The sequence below is a fragment of the Diabrotica undecimpunctata genome, chromosome 9 (genome assembly GCF_040954645.1).
Source record: "Diabrotica undecimpunctata isolate CICGRU chromosome 9, icDiaUnde3, whole genome shotgun sequence".
Lineage (NCBI taxonomy): Eukaryota > Metazoa > Arthropoda > Insecta > Coleoptera > Chrysomelidae > Diabrotica > Diabrotica undecimpunctata.
Genome location: NC_092811.1, coordinates 54,761,672 through 54,786,155, shown reverse-complemented (window position 1 = coordinate 54,786,155; position 24,484 = coordinate 54,761,672). Strand labels below are relative to the sequence as shown.

At 37.6% G+C, this 24,484-nt stretch overlaps 2 protein-coding genes across 11 annotated transcripts in view; both read left to right on the top strand.

Moving 5' to 3' along the window:
- LOC140450093 (uncharacterized) overlaps positions 1–24,484 on the top strand; it is a 141,509-nt gene that overhangs the window by 53,967 nt on the left and 63,058 nt on the right. For 2 of the 10 annotated variants that reach the window (XM_072543528.1, XM_072543522.1), the window contains exon 2: positions 12,280–12,584. Coding sequence is in view for 1 of the 10 variants with exons in the window: in XM_072543529.1 (XP_072399630.1) it covers positions 13,279–13,298; positions 13,396–13,557; positions 13,656–15,399 (1,926 nt within the window). In the remaining 9 variants the exon portion in view is untranslated. The other 8 variants (XM_072543529.1, XM_072543527.1, XM_072543526.1 and 5 more) reach the window with 8 other exon arrangements.
- On the top strand, positions 621–1,406 carry LOC140450793 (baculoviral IAP repeat-containing protein 8-like). The gene has a single exon (XM_072544466.1). The coding sequence runs from the start codon at positions 621–623 to the stop codon at positions 1,404–1,406; it is 786 nt and encodes a 261-aa protein (XP_072400567.1).

The window sequence follows — 24,484 nt, the reverse complement described above, 5'->3', positions numbered from 1 at the left end:
CGTTGTCATGCTTGTCGTACAGGTGAAGATACCAATCGTAACGGTTTCTATAAAATGACTGTCAGAGATGCTCGAAGTAAACGTGTTAAAACAAATAATTGTAAACAATAAGGGTATTCATAGGTATGTTTTTCTAAGCAATCATACAAAGGAGTTTCCACTCCTTTTTTGTCTGACATAATCTTGACTATTGACATTCAAAGCATTGATATAAACATTAATATAGATCTACTTTTTTAGATGTCTAGGCGAAATCATGAAAATATTTTCACTAGTCTGATCAGGTGTAGCGTGTGTCAAACATACCAACCGTGTGTTAGTCAACCTCTATCAACAAGTTTTGTATCTTTTCGGTGTCATAAGTGTCGTACAGGTGTACCGTCTAGTAATAAAACCTTCTATAAAATGGCCGTTAGAGACGCACGCCGCAAACATGTTAGCACAGTATCTTCTACAAAAAAAAACATAAAAGCCTAGCAACCATACATTAATACGATGTGTCGTTTTTCTTATTTTTTATTTAAATCTTTTCATCTAAAATGTGCTAACTAGACAATAAAGTTGCTCTTACATACTTCACGACTGATGGCTGAAATAGTTGATTTTTTATTGTAGAAAAAATGATAACCGCACATCTACTGTACCCTGTTCTCATCAAGCGCTTGAGCTCTTTTGACGAATGGATGCCCAGCCACCCCATCAAACCGATAGTACTAGCTGTTGCTGGTTTCTATTATACAGGTGTAAATGATAAAGTCTTATGTGCTTTTTGCGGTGTTGTTTATAATAAATGGATTGCAGATGACATACCGTTAGATAAACATAAAGACGATTGTTGTTTTCTGACTGCATATAAACAAGCTCAAAAACTGTGGACTGTCGAAGAACGTCTAAAAACTTTTACAAATAGGAATATTTCTGCTAAAAAACACGCAGAAGCTGGTTTTTTTTATGAAAATGGTAAAACTTATTATATAACGAATAAAGACATTACTTTGACGAGTGTTCGATTAGCAACATTTCACAACAACAGTACTGGTTCGCGTACTCCTCTACGTAATTATAGTGAAATCAGAGCAGCTGCATGCAATTTTATACATACAGGCCCATTTAAACGAACTATAACTACGGATCTTTGTATTATCATTGATATCTTCAAAAATGTGGAAGACACTGAGGTAAACGCAAATGTGGAAACACAAGACACTGAGGTAAACAGAGAGACGAATCAACGTATTATATGTAAAATTTGTTTAAGTAGGGAAATTAACACAGTCGCACTACCTTGTGGACATGCCACGTCTTGTCTAGACTGTTCTCGTTTACTTAACAACATCTGTTGTCTATGTAGAACACCCGTAGATGCACACCAAGACTTTATATATAATATATCTAATGTTATGTAGAACACCCGTAGAATGCACACCAAGACTTTATATATAATATATCTAATGTTGACTCATTGTTATGTAATGATTGGTTGTTAGTATAGGCTAACCTGTGTATCATGTAAGATCTTCGCAGAATGACCTACATGATTACTACCATAAAGTCTTAACATGGTTTTACGAAGATCTTACATAGATATACAGTGTCGTTGTCATGTGACTATGCAGAAACGTGCTTAGACTGTTGCGACTTGTTGCTTATGTCGAACCCTCCCCCGTAGCTTTCACTACATGACTTTATATTGAATGTTATACAATCGTATTGTCTGTATTTTTTCTGCGGTTTATTAGTCCTTTGTAGTATTTATATTGTTACAAAAAACAGGCACCTAAATAGGTAAAAGAATCTTTTGTTTTTGTTCTAGTAACATGGCTTGTACTGTAATACTTTTGAATCGCCGATATGTACGAAAGTTTGACGCGTATTTACATACATACTCTTGCACCACACCACGCACAAACAATGCTACAGAGGACTTGCTCACTACATTAAATAGTTGTTTAGAAGATGTAAAAATAAAATCAAACTATGTAATAGGTGATAAAATTAGAATTATTGCTAGTAACCCGCGCTTTAATCGGCCCCTTTCAACAGCCGCGCATACTTCTACTACATTTGCCTGTTTATTAGATCTAATTGAAAACGTCTTGACATCTGACGAGTCGGTCGATATTCACGAAACAACGTTTGACATACAAGTGCTGAAATTACCTAGAGGCTGTGGTCGTACCACTACCTTAAATTTAGCGAGAAACCGCCACACCAAGCGAAGTATAACTGTAATTCGTAACAGTGATAATTTGTGCGCCTTAAGAGCCATAGTCGTTGCTCTAACATACCATACAACAAACATCCTAAACCACTCTTTAACATCTAGACAAATAGCAAACATACGCCAAGGTCGTCAACTTCAAGGAGTGCTAGCTCGTAAACTATGTGAAATTTTGGACATAGATGCAACTGTTGGTTGTTCTCTGAAGGATATTCAGCGAGCTGAACAACTGCTTGATGTACAAATTAAAATTGTTTGTGTAGAGAACTTCAATTCGGTTATTTATGCAGGACCGCCCAAACCCACACTATTATGCCTGTATAAACTAAAAGACCATTATGATGTCATTAATAATATGGCTGGTTTTTATGGGTGTGTGTATTATTGTCATAAATGCGACACATGTTACCAAAACAAACATAAACATCGTTGTAAAAAGTCTGTAATATGCGATATGTGTAATCAGCCCGTGCATAAAGAACAACACAAAATTTATTGTAACAACTGTAATAGATACTGTTTTAATGAGGAGTGCTTGCAGAATCATCAGGATGTGTGTGCACTTGTGCATAAATGTACAGGCTGTAACAAAGTGATACAGAGGAATAAAAAACATCACTGTGGGTTTAGCGTATGTACGAACTGTGCCCTGTGGGTGGAAACCTCCACACATACGTGTTACATGCAGAGAAAGCTCGCCAAAGGGGGTATTTGCTCTGTGCCATGCACGTGCAACAAACATTCTGATCAATTAAACACAGGGTGCAAAGCAAATTACAAACACCCTACCATCTGCACCGTACCGTGTGCCTGTAACGGCCTTACAGATGTCTTTGTACGTAAATGTACTTACACAGAAAAATACCTATTTTTTGACTAAACAATGCTTGTTGATGGAGTACATGTACCTATTTTAATAATAGCACACGATTTTGATGGAAATAAATTTGTTTTTAAAGATAACAACGAGTTTTGCCAATGGTTCATTTCTGAGAAGCACCGTGCATACACAGCGATTGGGCACAACGCTAAAGGTTACGACTCCTATTTTATTTTGAGGTACTGCGTAAATAACACAATAAAACCCTATACTATTTACAGTGGTTCCAAGCTGATGCTGTTAACAATACCGCACCTTGCTTTAAAAATTATAGATAGCTCTAATTTTGTCTGTGGACCATTAGCAGGTTTCCCTACAACTTTTGGTTTGACCGAGTTGAAAAAAGGTTATTTTCCTCATTATTTTAACAAACTAGAAAACCATTCATACATTGGACCACTCCCTGACACATCTTATTACAGTCCAAATACAATGAAACCCTCACAAAGAGAAACCTTTTTAAAATGGCATGCTGAGCGCGTGCAAGAGGCATATGTATTTGATTTTCAAAAAGAACTTCATGCTTATTGTGACTCTGATGTCGATATTTTGCGACGTGGTTGTTGAGAACTTCGAAATAATTTTTAACCATTGCCAATATTGATTGTTTTCAGTACGTTACGATAGCCAGTACATGTTTAGCCATTTACCGGTCGAAATATTTACCCCGCAATCAAATAGCAGTTGTTGAAAAAACAGATATATACAGCTCTGCAGCCGTTTCATGGCTATCACTGTTTTCGATTTCAATGTTTTCAGGAACATGGACAACGTTGGAGATGAAGAAAGCTTTGGAAAAAGGCTATCAAATCACCAGTATTAGCGAGGTGTGGCACTTTGAGCAAACAACTAGGGAGTTGTTTAAAGGATACGTAAAGGACTTTATGAAAATAAAATTAGAAAGTAGTCCACATACTTGTACATCAAACGACGAATATGCTCTGACTGTGAAAACGCAAATGGGTATAGATTTAGATCTGTCTAAAATCTCTGTTAACCCAGGTAGAAGAGAGGTTGCTAAACTCTGTCTAAACAGTCTATGGGGTAAATTCGGCCAACGAGTGAATTTGTCCCAGACCGAATATATCACTAACTGCAAACGATGGTATGAGATACTATTGGATGACACACTAGATATTACTAACTGTTTATTCTTTGATAACGACATGGCTCAGGTAACATTTTGCGTGAAAGAACAGTTTGTGGAAAAATCTAAGGATACAAATGTTTTTATTGCAGCGTTTACAACAGCCAATGCTCGCTTAAGGTTGTACAACATGCTCGAAAAACTGGACGAAGCAGTTGTCTATTGCGATACAGATTCTGTAGTGTACATTGATGATGGTCTTAACACGGTCGAAACGGGTGAACTGTTGGGTGATTGGTCAGACGAATTACCGGTCGATGACTATATCATTGAATTTTTTTCCACTGGCCCTAAGTCTTACACTTTTAAGACAAAGCTAGGCCGCGAAGTAACTAAAATTAAAGGGTTTACACTAAACTATGAAAATTCTTTATATCTAAATCGCGACGTTCTGGTTGATATAATTACTGAAAAATTAGACAATACTGTTTTATATTATGATCAAATATGTAGAGACGTGCATACTAAAAATATAGTTACTACTGAGAGAGTCTCTAAGACATTCCGCATGGACTATAACAAACGTAGACCATTACCAGAAAATAACAGAATAATAGACACGCTACCCTGGGGGTTCTAATAACATTCTAATTTTATCACCTAGTTTTTTGTATGTATACTCATCATACCTAGTTATCTCTTTTGTTATTGTAGATAATGGCTTTGTGGTACACTGCTGTTGTGGATGAGTGCTGGGACGATGAATGGTGCGAATCACCACTACCGCACATCAGACGTAGATACTTGTCTCTACATTTAATAGGTGATGACCCCCAACAGACGGGGGTCTTAGGCGGTAGTGGTGATTCGTGCCATCCCGAACCGTCTGTGGATGAGAGCTGGGACGATGAATGGTACGAATCTCCACTGCCGCACATCAGACGTAGATACTTGTCTCTACATTTAATAGGTGATGACCCCCAAGAGACGGGCGGTAGTGGAGATTCGTACCATTCCGAACCGTCTCACAGTGTACGATTTGACTAATCTAAGTGGACAAAAGGTATTTAAATTTTATTGTTAAAACTACGTTTAATCACTTCCATTTCACTTTTAAATACATACTTTAACTGATGATACAAAACAAAGACCCCAGCAGATTGCAGATCTTTTAGAAACAATGGCCGAAACTACCTGCACCTTTTTCAGGTAGACGATCGGCCGCTCAGTATGACCGTTAACGCTAACTTGTGTACACGTGTCTTGGTTTTCAGTGCAATTTTAAGTGCTTTTTTATGATGGATTCGACATCTACAGGTAATTATGCATTTACTTAATGAACCAGATATAAACAAATATGCATTTGAAAATATATAATACCCAATACAAAATAGGTCATCAATTTTTTTTATTCATTTGTCATACGTAACATTCATTTAGATATATATTATGTTGTCAAGTGTAGTAAAGCTGCAGGTATGATCTTAAAGTACTCTCTATTTAGTACACTTTCATAATATAATTACTGTTTTTTGCGATTTTTTGCGATTTTTAACATATTTAGTAAATAAAATATAAACAGATATGTATTTTTAAATACTATACTTGTCTTAATACTCAATACAAAATAGGTCATCAAAATTATTTATTCATTTGCCATACGTATCTTTCATTTAGATATGCTATGTTGTCAAGTGTAGTAAAGCTGTATGTACTTATTGTCTTAAACTACTTTCTATTTCGTACACGTTCACGGGCGCCCATATTAAAAATTTAAGAGGGGGCTACACGTAAAGATGTTTCACATTATATTTTGTAAACTTTGGATAACCATATAGTTTAAAGCATCCGAAAAGCTAGAAGGGGTCCATGGTCTCCCCTGCTCATAGGTATGGGCGCCTATGTACACTTTCATAATACATTGTATAATTAATATTTCTTGCGTTTTTTAACATATTTTATGTTTGTGTTTACAGGTGCCCAAATGAAGCGGAAATTATTATTTGAATTTTGACGTTCTATACCGGCTAATGGTCGATTAAATGCAGTAATCAACTTTGTGAAGATGAGTTTTGATGATCTGGATATTGATCAAGAACAAGAGAAGCAGTTAAAGGTGTTCTTAAAAAATGAATGCGAAAAAATTCGAGTCAAATGGGTTCAGAAGCAAAGACGACTGGACTTGTTTTTAAGTGAATACGAACAATGGTTAAATAATGATTTAACTTTCGATATGCTGATATTAGCAAATCAATCTCCAAAACCAAGTACTAGTGGTGGTAGACCTCAAAAAACTTTTATGGATAGCTCCAAAAAGACAAAAGAGGAAAATTCAACATTTACTTAGCGACTACAGTAAAGACCAATTATCGTTTGCTGCACAATTAAGTGTCCGAGCGAGTGGCAAACGTAATGCTGCTATGTTGATGGAAGAAGTATCGTCAGCCTCACCAAAACGTGCTTCCACATATAAGAAAGCAAGAAAAAATTTAGATGTCCAAATGAAACAAAGACCCTATACACCTGAAGAAGCTTTGGCCTTTTTTATAGCAAACAATTTTACTGTCCAATCTTATAAGAATGTACAACAAGAGGCAAAAGAAAGAGGTTTTAATGCGTATCCATGTTATGATTACGTAGCAAAGGTAAAAGAGCAGTGTTATCCTCGAGTTGAAAATATTACAGTGACTGATATATCGGCGGAAGTAAGACTGGATGCTCTACTTAATCATACCGCACAGAGAATATGTAAGAACATTCTAGGAGAAAGGTTAGACACCAACATGCAAAATTATTCTTTAATATATAAGTGGGGGTGTGATGGTTCATCAGGACATAGTTTATATAAGCAACCGTTTGAGGATCCAGAGAGCACAGATGAATATATGTTTATAATCTCATTAGTTCCAATAAAACTCGTAAACAATCTACAAGAGACCATATGGCAAAATCCTCGGCCATCATCACCAAGATTCTGTAGAGTACTCAAATTTATTTATAAGAAAGAAAGCGAAGCACTGATAAAAGATGAATGTAGAGCGATTGAAAGTCAAATTCAAGAGTTAGTTCCAACTCTTATAGAAGTCCGAGGCGTTACCATCTCGGTCACGCATCAAATGATTCTGACAATGATTGATGGTAAAGTGTGTAATGTGTTAAGTGATAATAGATCAACTCAAAGGTGTTTTATCTGTAAGGCAACATCTAAAGAAATGAATACAGCATTAATAACGAAAGAGCCAGACGATAATATGTACCAGTTTGGAATATCTAGCTTACATGCTTACATTCGTACGATGGAATGCCTTTTAAATATTAGTTATCGTCAAGATTTTTGTGAGTGGCAAGTAAGAGGAGACAATAAAAAAGAAATGTTTAAAACAAGGAAAGACGAAATCAAGAAAAAATTTAAAGAAGTGGGTCTCATTATCGACAAAGTAAAACCAGGATTTGGTACCAGTAACGATGGGAATACCGCAAGAGCATTTTTTTATAATTATACGACCACAGCACGCATCATCAACCTTAATGAAGGGCTCATTCACAATTTTGGGACGATTCTTGCAGCTGTTGCGTCTGGTTATGAGATTGACTCTGTTAAATTTCAGAACTACTGTATAAAGACTAGGAAACTATATTTAAGTTTGTACCCATGGTATAACATGCCTGTGACTGTTCACAAAATATTGGTACATGGAGCAGACATAATCAAAAATTCACTAATACCGGTAGGGCAAATGTCTGAAGAAGCATCCGAGGCTAAAAATAAAGAAATAAGAAGAGTCAGACTGGGACATACAATGAAAATTTCAAGACAGCGAAGCAATTATGACTTAATTAAATATTTATTAATATCATCTGATCCATATATATCGTTGTTGCGAAAACTTCCACTAAAACAATTTTCTAGACATGATAGAGATATAAAATTTCTATTAAAACAATATAAACTATTTAAAATTTGGTCATGCCTTTTATTTACCACAATTAACTATGATTTTATCATAAAATGTAATTTAGAATCACTTAAGAGAGTTTCAGAGTTTTGTCCACCTAGATTAGTCAAATCGTACACTGTGCGTCTGTGGATGAGAGCTGGGACGATGAATGCTACGAGTCACCTTTGCCCTACATTAAAGTCGCGGCATTATTTAAGAACATTATTCGGGAGCAACCCCCGAAAATGACGAAGGCGCAGAAGAAGCGCTTTCGCATGGCGGAACGTGAACGTCACAAAATAATGTTCTTAAATATTGCCGCTGCTTAAGAAGATTTAATTAATTTGACAAGTTTTTAGTTAATTTTTTTAGTTAATTTTAATTTTTTGTGTAGATTAGTAGTTTGTAGTTTTAGGTTTTAAAGTTAATTGTAGTTGTATTTTTTTGGTTTTTAATATAGTTATTTGACACTGTGGATGAGAGCTGGGACGATGAATGGTACGAATCTCCACTGCCGCACATCAGACGTAGATACTTGTCTCTACATTTAATAGGTGATGACCCCCAAGAGACGGGCGGTAGTGGAGATTCGTACCATTCCGAACCGTCTGTGGATGAGAGCTGGGACGATGAATGCTACGAGTCACCTTTGCCCTACATTAAAGTCGCAGCATTATTTAAGAACATTATTCGGGAGCAACCCCCGAAAATGTCGAAGGCGCAGAAGAAGCGCTTTCGCATGGCGGAACGTGAACGTCACAAAATAATGTTCTTAAATAATGCCGCTGCTTAAGAAGATTTAATTAATTTGACAAGTTTTTAGTTAATTTTAATTTTTTGTGTAGATTAGTAGTTTGTAGTTTTAGGTTTTAAAGTTAATTGTAGTTGTATTTTTTTGGTTTTTAATATAGTTATTTGACACCTGTAGTAGTCTTTCATTCATAGGTAAGACCTTTTTGTTTGTAGCGTGGCTTCCACCGATGCGCTATTAAGACGTTTTGGACATGTCAACCCATCTCGATACACACGACATTCTTATTTTTACATTATAACCTTAACTCTTATTCTTGTTTGTACTTAGCACTCTCATACATATTTTAGAACACAGAGCTATGTCTGATGATTATTGTATTGACGACTACGATTTATTGGTGGATGATTTAGAGATATTAAAATTGGCTCAAGAACTAGAAAATAGCATATTACGGAAGTTGCTAATATGTACTGAAACATGTAATATTGTATTTTGTTGTAGCTGTAACAACTATATTCTGGGTACTACCAAGACCGTATCCTGTTTTTGTATTAGTTGTAATGAAATAAATATGTTTGAACCTTATTTACGTTGTTTATATACATTCCTACCATAAAACTTTCCTCTTAACGAATAACACTTAGGATTTTACGTAAAGACATGACGTCTTTAGGATATTATATAAAGACACCTATTTATGCATGTGTTTTATTTACAGACAGTCACACTTGTGTTTCAAGACACCATGAATGGTCCTTGGCGGCTGCATACCCTGCATACACGTCACGTTAAAAAGTTTAATACCTACATTACCACTTATCAACTTCACAATGTTAAAGAAGGTGGTGAGTTAAACGATGTACATGACTCTTTGCAAACCACCTTGAGCGATGCTTTACAAGATGCCAAAAAGCTGGCTAATTATAAACCTGGTGACAAAATACGTATAGTGGCTTTTAATGATAAATTTAACACGCCTGTATCCACAACTATGTCCAGTAGCACTGATATGTGCGCTTTACTGGACAAAATAGAAGATATCATTACGTATCCTCTATATGTTACTGACTTCAGATCCTACTACATTATGCCGAGGAATTTGCGGCACAATTGGTCTCATTTAGCATAATTAAAACCACTTCTTTGATTTTTCTTTTTACCAACCGTTTCTTTTAAGACTACATTTGAATTATTGCAGTGAACCCTATGGATCCCATGCGTGCTTACATATTTCAGATCTATCAAATTCTCTTTAATATAAGATTGATTTTTATCATAACATATTTGTTACCACCTCCCCTTTCCGTCGATACCTCACACGTTGTTGAACGCTGCGCCATTTGGTCGTTACAAGCTTAGTTTTGGTAATGTTTTTGTGTTTTATTATATTGACATATTCGTTACCTCCTCCCCTTTCCATCGATACCTTACACATTGTTATACGTTGAGCCGTTTAGACGTTTCAAGATTAGTGCCCTCTGGCATTGTATTTTGCTTTTGTTTTTTGTGTTAATGTATTCGCTACCCTCTCTCCGTTCCAACGAGCCCTCGTACGCCACGATCGGACCAATAACAATGGAGATATGACGTAATGCCGTTTTGGTACAGTCTTTGCGTTTTATTTTTGTCTTAACATATTCGTTACCACCTCCCCTTTCCAACGATACCTTACACATTGTTATACGTTGAGCCGTTTAGACGTTTCAAGATTAGTGCCCTCTGACATTGTATTTTTGCTTTTGTTTTTGTGTTAATGTATTCACTACCCTCTCTCCGTTCCAACGAGTCCTCGTACGTCACGATCGGGCCAATAGAAACAAAGATATGACGTAATGCCATTTTGGCACAGTCCTTGCGTTTTATTTTTGTCTTAACTTATTCGCTACCCCCTCCTCTTTCCATCGACACCTCACACGTTGTTGTACGCTGCACCGTTTGGACGTTAGCCGATATCTTGTGACGTCAGAGTGACAAAGCCTCAACATACGAACAACATACTGTTAGGTACCCCCTTTAGACGCATGAATCACCACACCCTGCACCTGACAACCCGCCAACCCTGCGGTTTCGCACCAACCACAAGCCCTGCAACTGACAACCCTGCGGTTTCGCACCAACCACACGCCCTGCGGTCAAGTGGTGCCAAGTGACCCTGGTGCCAAGTGACCCACATCTACTTTGGTTAGTTGAAAATAATGTTCACACTTTAGATTTTGGACATTATTTTCAACCGTAACAACAGACGGGACGAGAACCCACAGCTTGTGTCTGTCGGGTTAATGGGAGAGGTTGAATAGGAAAAGTAAGGAAATGTTTAAAGGTTTTGGCGAGATTTCTAGGTAACTTAGGCTAACATTTATTCTTCATTTCGAATAAACTACGTACTCAGTCACTAAGTTCGTCAGTACTTCCTACAGAATCATCTTCGGTATCACTGGCTAGGAAAAACTGAGTAGCTATACCAACAGTATGCACCGCTCCTCCACACGTAAAGTTATACGTTGTAGGCATGGCTTGATAACCACAACGGGGGTGAAGCGTTGGTCTAAATACATCGGTTGTAATATTCTTCGTAAACGATGTTTTACATATTTGGCAAAAAAATGTCACCTCAATATTGACTGAGCACTTGGGGTCGCATTTACACATAAGTGGCTTACAATTGTGAAACATCTTATGGTTTAATGATTATCTTACACACTATGTTTAAAATACTTAAATAATATGTTTTTAATACACGCTGCTTATTATATCTTATAATAATATATATTTCTTATGTATTCTTATGACGTTATTTGTTAAAACATAATAGCATTACTGAACAGATAAAGAAATACAGAACCTACTTATCGAATATAAAATTGTTTAAATACTTTTCTCAGTGTAGTAATAGAATTAGCCGTCTTTGTTTGCGAATCCAGGAATTTTGCTCTTAATTTGCATGACACATTTTTATCTAAGAATTTTATCTATGAAATGTATAGTTTATTGCAACTGCATCCTGTCTAACAAGCAATTAGAACCGCTGAATAAACTAATATCATCAAACATATGATTCGCAGACCTTAAATGCATCTGGATCATATGTGATGATCCCATGATATATTTAAACCATACTCGCGGTCAAATATCTAAGACTGCATGTTTTTTTTTTGGTATTCTCTGACTAATTATTGAAAATGCATAAAAAGACGGGATGATCTATTTTCTGCGACATTTCTAACCAACTAATAATGGGTAAGTTTACTCTACAAACTTATTAGTCAAGTGTCTTAAATACCTATCTTTTCCAGAACCGGCAATCAGGAACCGAATTAGGGCGCACCTCACCCCGCACCAGCGAGTAAGTTTTTGTAAAATTTTTATATGTTGATATAGTTAATTACTTGAAACGTATAGGTCTGCTCTTCTTCTGCATAACGATGTTTTTTTTGAATTTTTGTTAATTTCTACTGTTTTATTTTTATATGTTGATATAGGTAATTACTTGAAACGTATAGGTCTGCTCTTCTTCTACATAACGTTGAATTTTAGTTAATTTCTACTGTTTTATTTTTATATGTTGATATAGGTAATTACTTGAAACGTATACTGCTATGCCTAGGTCTGCTCTTCTTCTGCATAACGATGTTTTTTTTGAATTTTTGTTAATTTCTACTGTTTTATTTTTATATGTTGATATAGGTAATTACTTGAAACGTATACTGCTATGCCTAGGTCTGCTCTTCTTCTTCTTCTGCATAACGATGTTTTTTTTTGAATTTTTGTTAATTTCTACTGTTTTATTATTTTTTATATGTTGATATAGGTAATTACTTGAAACGTATACTGCTATGCCTAGGTCTGCTCTTCTTCTGCATAACGATGTTTTTTTTTGAATTTTTGTTAATTTCTACTGTTTTATTTTTATACGTTGATATAGGTAATTACTTGAAACGTATAGGTCTGCTCTTCTTCTACATAACGTTGAATTTTAGTTAATTTCTACTGTTTTATTTTTATATCGTCACCTGAGAATTATGTTGAACCAAGTCCACTTTTTTGAAAATGTGAGATTTAATCACAACACACTTTAGGTATTAAAATGTACCATGTCCAGCTCTCAGATGTACTCAATAAAGCTCTTTCATTGACAAAATCGAACAATTATATTAAACCAAGTCCCAAAGTGTACTACTTTTGAGAATTATTCTGTATCAAGTCCACAGCCAATAATAAAGGGCTATTTTAACACGTGTCATAGGACATGGTATACAATAATAATAATCGAATATCGCATTCCAGCATGATTCCAACGTATTTAAACAAAACAACGAACGTGTTCGTTAGTGAATGTTTTAATCTACATTTTAAAGGTGTTTAAAGGTTTTAAAAATTGTGAAAAACAGTTCTTAATATATGAATCCATCACAATTGACGTAAGTATAATGATTAAATAGTAGTTGTTAGTGTTGTTTGATTTTAGAAATGATGTTGATTGAGTATTAAAAATACAACATAACCTTTATTTTATAGTCTACTTGAAGAGTTAAGTGATCTAAGCGATATAGAGGATCCAACTTATAGGCCAGACGTTGATAAACTTCTGTTTAATTTGGATCAGCACATTCATGACGATGACATGATGTCAGATAATGTGTTACAGGATGATACTGCAGATGCCGAAAGCAATCAGAGGTAAGTGTTTTTTGTATTTTTGAGGGAAACGAGTTTAGTTAGCACAAGTCACACACATTATTACACATTCGATAAGTAATAGTGTGTTTTTGTTATAGTGCGGAGCCTAACAGAATAAATAAAGAGCGTTCTCGAAAGCGAAAAAAGGATATTAATGAATGGAAACAAAATGTAAGAAAAAGGCGTAGACAAGCTGGGTTGGATTATATTAATACCAAAGGAGAACCTGTGGAAATGAAATCAGTGAAGGGACAGTGTGATTGTCGTTTAAAATGTAATCTTAAAATAAGCATTGAAGACCAGACATCTATACATAAACATTTTTGGCAACTAGAAGACCAAGAGAAATCACATTTTTACAGTAAGTTTGTACAAAAAACTGAAAAAAATAGAAGCAGACCGAGAGTTTTTCCACAGCCACAGTCAAAAGACGCCTACAAAAAGTATACTCTGAAATATTTTTTCGAATTAAATAATAACAGAGTACAAGTTTGCAAAACTTTTTTTTTAAATACCCTGCATATTAGCTCTCGGCGGATTTCCTATTTTTTTGAAAATAAGTACCAAATAACAGGCACACCGAAAAGCAACGTACATGGAAAACATGTGAAAAGAGTAACCAGTGGGGATCAAATTAACAAAATTAAAGAGCATATTAATTCGTTTCCGAGAATGGAAAGTCATTACTGCCGAGCAAATACAAGTAAAGAATATTTAGAACAAGATTTAACGCTACAAAAAATGTTTGACCTCTATAAGGAAAAACACCCCGATTCTGAGATCAAAATAAATGTATATCGAAATGTTTTTAATACATCTTTCAACATTTCGTTCTTTAAACCTAAAAAAGATAGATGTGATTTCTGCGAAGAAATAAAAAATTCTACTGATGTGACAGATAAAAGGCGTGAAGAATTCCAGAACCATGTGAAAGGAAAAGAAGAAAGCAAAATGGAAAAGAACCGGGATAGGGAAACAGTAGAAGAAAACACTGCATTTATATCATTTGATTTGCAGAATGTGTATTCACTACCAAAAGCAAATGTATCAAATTTTTTTTATAAACGTAAATTCAGTGTTTACAACTTAACGGGATATTGTTCAAAGAATAAGAAGACATACTGCGGAGTATGGCATGAAATGATATCCGGAAGAACTGGAAATCACATTTGCAGTAGTCTTCTAAAAATTTTGGATCAAATTGTGTCAGATTTCCCTGAGTTAACAAAATTGGTAATTTGGTCGGATTCCTGTATCCCCCAAAATAGGAATAGCATCATGACTTTTGGATTACAGCATTTCATCAAGAAACATCCTCAAATACAGTTGATCCAACAAAAATTTTCAGAGCCCGGGGACAGCAATGTACAGGAAGTAGATGCTGTACATAGCTTGCTTGAGAGAAAAATGCGCTATTCAGAATTATACAGTCCAGTGTCTTTGCTCAGAACCCTAGTGCAGATTGCAAGTCATTCAAAAAAAATTATTGTATTGCAAATGAAGCCGACAGATTTTTTAAATTTTCAGATACTGGCAAAGAAATTAGGATACAGTAAAATCCCATACACAAAAGTTAAATTTATTGAAGTTGATTCTAGTATGTATGTTAGCTATAAAACTTCCTTTACGGGCAATCTGAGCAAAGTAAGAGTGGATGGAACTACTAGAAATCAGCGGACCCATCCCGATAGAAGCAGTAATAATACTCTTGAATACATAGTTAATGTAAAGCAGATCACCCAACAGCCATCACTGGAAGCGAAGAAGAAGGCCGACATCATCTCAATGTTAAAGTATATGCCACAGGTGGATAAACAATTCTATGAACTGTACATTCGTTAAAAGTCTGTATTATCAGTATTAGTCATGTGGACATGGTTTAATAATTTTGATTGCAGATAAATTTGTAAAAAAAACTGGAAATCATCTTAAACCATGTCCATCTTTCAAAAGTCAAATTACATATTTTTTTCCTGGAAAATACAAGCACATTATTATTTACCCGTAACAACATCCTACAAAACATTGTAAACAATTGTAGTCCCTTACACGAAATAAAGAAAAGTACATAAACCTTCTAATTCAAATTCTACGCATTTAACATTTTGGGACATGGTTCAACATAATTCTCAGGTGACGATATGTTGATATAGGTAATTACTTGAAACGTATACTGCTATGCCTAGGTCTGCTCTTCTTCTGCATAACGATGTTTTTTTTGAATTTTTGTTAATTTCTACTGTTTTATTTTTATATGTTGATATAGGTAATTACTTGAAACGTATAGGTCTGCTCTTCTTCTACATAACGTTGAATTTTAGTTAATTTCTACTGTTTTATTATTTTTTATATGTTGATATAGGTAATTACTTGAAACGTATACTGCTATGCCTAGGTCTGCTCTTCTTCTGCATAAAGATGTTTTTTTTGTATTTTTGTTAATTTCTACTGTTTTATTTTTATATGTTGATATAGGTAATTACTTAAAACGTATAGGTCTGCTCTTCTTCTACATAACGTTGAATTTTAGTTAATTTCTACTGTTTTATTTTTATATGTTGATATAGGTAATTACTTGAAACGTATACTGCTATGCCTAGGTCTGCTCTTCTTCTTCTTCTGCATAACGATGTTTTTTTTTGAATTTTTGTTAATTTCTACTGTTTTATTTTTATATGTTGATATAGGTAATTACTTGAAACGTATAGGTCTGCTCTTCTTCTACATAACGTTGAATTTTAGTTAATTTCTACTGTTTTATTTTTTTATATGTTGATATAGGTAACTACTTGACACGTATACTGCTATGCCTAGGTCTGCTCTGCTTAGGTGTCGCTGTGTTTTTTTTTTTTTTAATCTGATTGCTACAAATTTTAGATATATGTATTTTAATCTTGTTTTTTAATCGGTTTTTTTTGTTTTGTTTCAGACCCTACCTTTGATCGTGTTGCGGGGCGAGGCTGCCCCGAATGCCACCATCCCCCCGGATATGGTGACCCTAGGCACCTATAAGGGGGTGAAGATTTTATTAGGCGTACGACAGGCCAGCGTGCTGGTCTGGCTCTTAAAAGGTACTTTTGTGTATATATATTTTTAATACTTGTTTTTTAATATGTTGTGTATTTTTTACAGAACAACAATAAAGAGTTAAGTTGAAGCAAAATAAATAAAAAAAAAATAAAGAGTTAAAACAAATTGTTATCTTCTAATGTTTTCCTTTTTCCTTCTTTGTTACCCAATGCTATCCTTTGTATTGGAAATTTACAAAAAAATTATTAAAATATTAATTCAGTTTTCATACAATCTATAGACTAATAATTTTCTGTTATTCTACCTAGTTGTTTTTTTTATCTGTGCAAATTTTAACCTTTTTTTTTTCATTCTGTTTTGTGCTTTGATTTTTGTTTATATAAATGACATTTTTACAAATAACAAATAAAGGAAAGCTGTTTGGTTAGTTGAAAATAATGTTCACACTTTAGAGTAACAACAGACGGGGCGAGAACCCACAGCTTGTGTCTGTCGGGTTAATGGGAGAGTTTGAATAGGAAAAATAAGGATATGTTTAAAGGTTTTGGAGAGATTTCTAGGTATCTTAGGCTAACATTTATATATATTACACGTATTTCTGTTTCTTCATCTATGTGTGAATGATTCACGGAAATTTCTCTGCTAATAAAAACATCTGGAGCCATAACAACATGGGCTTATAAAATAGACGCTTTGGTCATTTAGCATTTGTCGTTCAAACGGTATGGCTGACTATTTACTGTTAGTTTTATTAAACAGTAGTGCGTTCGTACATGTACCAATCCACCCGGTAGTAATTAATTTTCTGAGTTTTTTTTCACGTGATCGGATTTTTACCTTCTCGTATTGTGTCAACGAGTACGTGTTGCCGAGAGGGGGCGTTTGGGCCTGTAGGACCCATCGCCGGCTCTGCGGACTTCTTCCTGTCCTCGGAATTAGACCGGGTGTTGACCATCTTTGCTTGTCACTGATAAAATGGTTTAATACTTCTACTGGTATAAAATATCGGTTACCGTGACAAGTATCTGTTATAGGTAACAGTTCCAAGGAGCAGTTACAAAATAACAGATCAAAAATAGAAAACAGAACAGTTAAAATAGTCTAAGTATTCCTTGACTTACGGAAGGAATAACTTAGTAAACAAGAAAAATAAAATGGTATAAAAGTACAATGCAAAGAAAATGTTTCTAAGTGTTTACTGACTTACGGAAGAAACAACTTAGAATGAAAAGTGAAATACACAAGATAAAAGAATAGAAAAATGCAGAAATATTCCTAAGTGTTTCTTGTCTTACGGAAGAAACAACTTAGGACAGAAATACAGATAAATGAAATATGTAAATATGAAACAAGGTATGGAAATATTTCTAAGTGTTTCTTGACTTACGGAAGAAACAACTTAGAGTGAAAATAAATAAGAGAATCAAATATGGAAAAATAAGAATACAAATACTTATAAGTGTTTCTTGACTTACGGAAGAAACGACTTACAAATACGAAAAATCAAATACATAAAAGATGTGGAAATATTGCTAAGTGTTTCTTGACTTACGGAAGAAACAACTTAGCATAAAATAAAAAAATGAAAGAGTTAAGGAAGAAAATATCTTAAATAAAATATCGGAAATAATAATGCAACAATGATTATGAAAATATTTCTAAGTGTTCTTTTGACTTACCGGAAAAGAATGGCTTAGACGCACAATTAAAATAACAAGTCAAATATTCAGAGAAATATTTCTAAGAGTTCTTTGACTTACCGGAAAGAACTACTTAGACAAAGTACAAATCAAAATATAAAATAGAAAAAGCAAGATAAATATTTCTAAGTGTTCTTAACTTACGGAAGAACAACTTAGACACAAAATACAAGAAAAATAAACAATCAAAATAATCAAATAAAATATCAAACAATCAGTACATGAACAAATATAGATCAATGTATTATTCTAACCTGAAAAGGTCTGAATATACAATAATGCTAAAATAAAAAGGTATACAGAAAATCAGAAATAAAAACAATAACTTAGTTGGAACAATAATAGCACCGACTAGGTCTACAGTAGAAGAGGCAAGCTCGACTGACCGATGAGAGAAAATCTACCTGCTTTTATGTAAAACAAATCCTTTGTTTTACGAAGCGAAAGTGGATTTTCCCTGCATCGAATCAATTAGAAATTTGGATTTGGCCAACCTTGGAATTCCCAAGTATTTTAACCGATATCCAAATTCCTTGATGCGTCGAGGACATCCCCCCTCCTCTGAAAGACCTAACGGTGCTAAAAAAATTTATTAATAAAAAAAAATCAAACAATACAATAATACAAAAAGTCCTTAACCTAAAAAAAAGAAATACAATACAAAGAAATACAAAGAAATACAATTCAAACTTACGCTAGCGACTAAGATATGTTACACTTAACTATTATAATATCCAGATGGCCCAGGTGGTCCCGGTGGTCCAGGTGTTCCGGCCAGGCTACTTAATTCACCCGGCTGGGGCCTTACGACGTTTCAGAACACGTAGAGTTACTCGATTCACCCTGGTGTCTGTAACGTTTCGTAACAGGGCCCCGTTATCCTCAGCTGTTCTGGCAGGGCTACTTAATTCACCCTGAGGAAGGTCTTACGACGTCGTGAAGATATAAGGTTACTCAGTTCACCTTGATATCTACACGTGTCGTAATAAACCTTAATCCTGCTCTGGAGGTTCGTCCCTAGGTGGAGGAGCAGCGCGGATGTCATCTACATGGATGGTCCTATTCACGTCCCGGTCGCGGTGTATCTCATAGGTATGATCGCCTAGCACCTTCAGGATCGTGTGTGGTCCCGTCCATGTCGGTCCGAAGTTCCCTCGGACGTGGTTCCTCACCATGACCTGCTCTCCTTCGATGAACCTCCTGGCGGGTGGAGCGTTAGGGTTGTCAGGAAACATGTTCCTCGCATATACAGTGGCCTTTTGAACCGCTCTGGCAACCCTTTCGTCTCGTCTGGCTGCGGTGTTTGCCAGACGATGCTCACGCTGTGTTTCTTCTGCGCGCCGTGGCAGATAGCCTAGCAGAAGTTCAGCGGGTGTTTCCTGGGTGGCCTCGTTCCTCCGTGTCCTTAGGCTGAACATGATGTCAGCCAGGTAGGATTCCCATTTCGGATCATTTGCAGTTTTGCATCGGGCGCGGAGTCCCTTTTTGAGCTCCTGAGCTCGGCGTTCAACCGGGTTGGCCCTCTGGTGGAAGATAGGGCTAAATTCGGCTTTGATGTTGTGCCGTCTCAAGAATCTCTCCCATGCATCTGTCCGAAATTGGGCTGCGTTGTCCGTGATGAGGGTGGTAGGTTTCCCCCAGCGGCCGCAGATTTCCTCCTGGAGGAACTGGATGATGTCCCGGCTTTTTGTAGATTGGACGCATCGATATTCCACCCAGTTGCTCAAGCAATCTGTCGCCAAGAGGATGTAGCGGTTGCGTGTTCCTCTGGCTGGTGGATATGGTCCCAAAATGTCGAAGGACACTCTCTCCCAGGGGTTGGCGGGTTCCCTGGGCATCACAGGAGCTGCTGGTTGTCGTGGAGCAGCTTTGGTCCTCAAGCAGGTCAGGCAGGACTTGACGTAGGCGCGAACATCCTTTGATAATGTGGGCCAGTAATAGATATTTTTAATGGCCCGGATGGTCTCGTCTTGTCCTGGGTGGTTGGCCTCCTCTGAGTCGTGATAGACCTTCATCACGTCCTTCCGGAGGGATGGGGGTACTATCAGCGTCCTGTGGTCTGGTCCAGCGTTGTAGTAAGCGGCGTTATCGACTAGTGTGAATTCACGGAGAAGGTTTTCTTCGACTTCGTTCCGTGGTCCACGTCCGGAGATCTCTAGGTAGCGTCTCCGAAACCGCTGCATACCGTGGTGTGTCTGGTGGCTTCTCCGGATTTTATCCTGGAGTGGTAGGTCAACCAGATCATCTAGGATGGGGTTGGTGTCTTCATCCTCGTCGACGTCCTCCATCATACATAGTAGAGGAAAGGACTCGTCTTCCTCCACGTCCGTTGTAGGCCAGCTAAGTCGCACCACTTCCTCGTCTTGGTCAGCTTCTTCTTCTCTCTCCGTGGTTGGGTTCCTGGACAAGTGGTCAGGGAGTTCGTTCTCCTTCCCTGGGATATGTATCACGGTGAAGTTGAACTCCTGAAGTAGCAAGGCCCATCGGGATAGTTTGGCCTTGTCTTCCTTGAACCGATGGAGCCACATGAGAGCCTGACTGTCGGTGTACAGCGTGAAGTGCTGATCCTGGAGGAAGTGCTTGTACCTCTTGAGTGCCCAAACTAATGCGAGGCACTCTTTCTCGTTAATATGGTAACGGGTTTCTGCTGGTTTTAACTTCGTGGAGGCATATGCGATGACTCTCTTGTCGTCTTGGGTTCCTTGGAACAGGACTGCGCCCATGCCGACATCGGAGGCATCCGTCTGGAGGCAGAAGGGTTTGGACGCGTCTGGTCGGTGGAGTAGGAGATCTCCCTCGATTTCGATCTTGAGACGTTGGAAGGCGGCTTCTGCGGCGTCGTTCCAGTGCATCCGTCTCTTATTACCCTTGGTGAGGTCCGTCAAGGGTGTTATGATGTCCGAAAATCGAGGGATGAAATCCCTTAACCAGTTGGCTGTCCCGATGAAGCTTCGCAGTTGCTTCATCGTCCGTGGAGTGTCGAAGCCTTTGATTTTCTCCACATGCTTCTCCAGAGGTTGGGTGTTGGCAGAGGTGATTTTGTGTCCTAGGTACTCCAGTTCGTCTGCTGCGAATTTACACTTTTTTAGGGATGCCCATAGTCCGTGTGTCCGAAGTCTCTCTAGAACCAGGCGGAGGTGGTTCTGGTGTTGGGTCCAGTCTTCTGAATAGATGATAATATCATCCATGTATACCTTGATGAAAACATCGATGTATCCTGCGAAGACTGAAGTCACGAGCTTCTGGAACACAGCTGGTCCGTTCTTGAGGCCGAAGGGCATCACCGTAAATTCGTATGAGGACCCGTCAGGCAGGCTGAACGCTGTCTTCGGGCTGGAGTCCTTGTGCAGTGGGACTTGCCAAAATCCACTCTTCAGATCTAAGGTGGTGAAGATCTGAGCCGTGCCAATCTCTTTGATGGAGTCGTGGATTGGTGGCATGCTGGAGGCTTCGTCGATGGTCACGTTGTTAAGCTTCCTATAGTCTACGCAGAAACGGGGGGTGCCATCCTTCTTGGTTACAATAACCACCGGGCTATTGTAAGGAGATTTGCTGGGGCGGATGACTCCTGCGGCTAGCATCTCTCTCACCTCCTTGGCCATTATCTGCTTCTTCTCCGTAGAATATTTATAGGGCTTAACGTTGATAGGCGTGGCGTCGGTCACTTCGATTTTCATTTCGGTGGCCTTGGTGGTCGGCTGACGTAGACGGTCGTCGAAAACGTCATCGTACTCTTGAATCAACTTTTCAACTTGTTGCAAAGCGAAGGATGGAGCTTGATGGGGTTCCAGCCGCTGCGTCCTGGATTGCCTTTTTGCTGGGTTCTTCCAGTAAATGGTGGTTCTGCAGGTGGTACCGACGTGTAGACATTTACGTGGTATGTCTACATTGGCCTCTTCCTGTTCCAACCAAGGCATCCCCAACACAACGTCGTGGTTCAAGTCCTCCATAACCACGCAGTTGACGGTTGAATCCAGAGTCTCGATGTTAATCTTGACTTCAGCAGTCCCTAGGGTGCGGGACGTGCTGCCCGTGCACGCCAGCTGAACCAATCCTGATCCTCGTTGCAGGTCCCGTCTCTGGATCAATCTCTGGTGAATGAAGTTCCCAGATGCACCGGTGTCGACTAAGATCTTCACACGTTGTCCGTTGATCCTTCCATGGAGTTGGGGGAGGCCTGTCGTCGAGGGTCGTGTCTGAATCGGGTTCAGTTGGGGCACCATCTTCACAACAGGGTTTAGTTGGCGCCCCTGTTGGCGTTTCCCTGGTTCTGAGGTAGTGGAGGTGGTGGTTGGCTCATCGGTGGCATCCTGGACTGTCTGTTGGGGTTCCTCCATTCCTCGATCGCTTCAGGGTGGCGTGGTGTGTTGTTTTGACGTGGGGGACGGTAGTGCTGTCGCTGTCGGGATTGTTGCTGGGATTGATGTTGGGGTTTGTTAGCGACGGTGTTCCGGCGGGTATCAGCTTCCATTCCTTGGGCTATTGTTAGGAGGTCCTCCTCGGTCTTTGGAATGTTCACTCGTAGGCAGATCGCGATGTCGGGTCTTAGTTGGTTTACGATGGTGATACACCTCTGGTCCTCAGGGGTGTATGGTGCGAGACGTCTGAATAAGGCTGATTTACCGTTGATAAAGTCCTCCGTGGGTTCATCCTTCCGTTGATGCTCTCCATGAAGTTTTGACGTCAAGGCTGAAATCACGGCAGGGTCGTTATATTTCCTTAGGAGACGGTCTCGGAATGTGTCGTACGGCAGGTCCGTGTGTGTAAACTTCTGGGCCCATTTCTTCGCATCGCCGTGGAGTGAGTTGTCGATGAGATAGTCTATCCAGTTCTCCTCGTCTACGTCATATTTGGTTAGGAAATTCTCAGCTTTGGTTAGGAAGTTGAGAGGGTTTTCAGTGTCCCGGCCTGAGAATTGAGGGGGCTTCATATATGTGATCTTGAGCTTCGGTGGCTCAGGTTGAGGCATCTGGGGTGTAGTGCCTTGAGTAGTGGATAGGGCCGTCATCGCTTGCATTAGGGCAGAGATGAAGTCAGCTGTAGAAGGCTGGCTTGAAGACGGTCCTGGGGTCGTGAGTTCGGGTTTTGTTTGTTGGGCGCCATGTTGCCGAGAGGGGGCGTTTGGGCCTGTAGGACCCATCGCCGGCTCTGCGGACTTCTTCCTGTCCTCGGAATTAGACCGGGTGTTGACCATCTTTGCTTGTCACTGATAAAATGGTTTAATACTTCTACTGGTATAAAATATCGGTTACCGTGACAAGTATCTGTTATAGGTAACAGTTCCAAGGAGCAGTTACAAAATAACAGATCAAAAATAGAAAACAGAACAGTTAAAATAGTCTAAGTATTCCTTGACTTACGGAAGGAATAACTTAGTAAACAAGAAAAATAAAATGGTATAAAAGTACAATGCAAAGAAAATGTTTCTAAGTGTTTACTGACTTACGGAAGAAACAGCTTAGAATGAAAAGTGAAATACACAAGATAAAAGAATAGAAAAATGCAGAAATATTCCTAAGTGTTTCTTGTCTTACGGAAGAAACAACTTAGGACAGAAATACAGATAAATGAAATATGTAAATATGAAACAAGGTATGGAAATATTTCTAAGTGTTTCTTGACTTACGGAAGAAACAACTTAGAGTGAAAATAAATAAGAGAATCAAATATGGAAAAATAAGAATACAAATACTTATAAGTGTTTCTTGACTTACGGAAGAAACGACTTACAAATACGAAAAATCAAATACATAAAAGATGTGGAAATATTGCTAAGTGTTTCTTGACTTACGGAAGAAACAACTTAGCATAAAATAAAAAAATGAAAGAGACAAATGTATTAAGTATTTTCTTAACTTAAGGAAGAAAATATCTTAAATAAAATATCGGAAATAATAATGCAACAATGATTATGAAAATATTTCTAAGTGTTCTTTTGACTTACCGGAAAAGAATGGCTTAGACGCACAATTAAAATAACAAGTCAAATATTCAGAGAAATATTTCTAAGAGTTCTTTGACTTACCGGAAAGAACTACTTAGACAAAGTACAAATCAAAATATAAAATAGAAAAAGCAAGATAAATATTTCTAAGTGTTCTTAACTTACGGAAGAACAACTTAGACACAAAATACAAGAAAAATAAACAATCAAAATAATCAAATAAAATATCAAACAATCAGTACATGAACAAATA

Coding starts and splice junctions, on each gene's coding strand:
- LOC140450793 (XM_072544466.1), top strand. CDS start 621: ATGATAACCGCACATCTACTGTACCCTGTTCTCATCAAGCGCTTGAGC.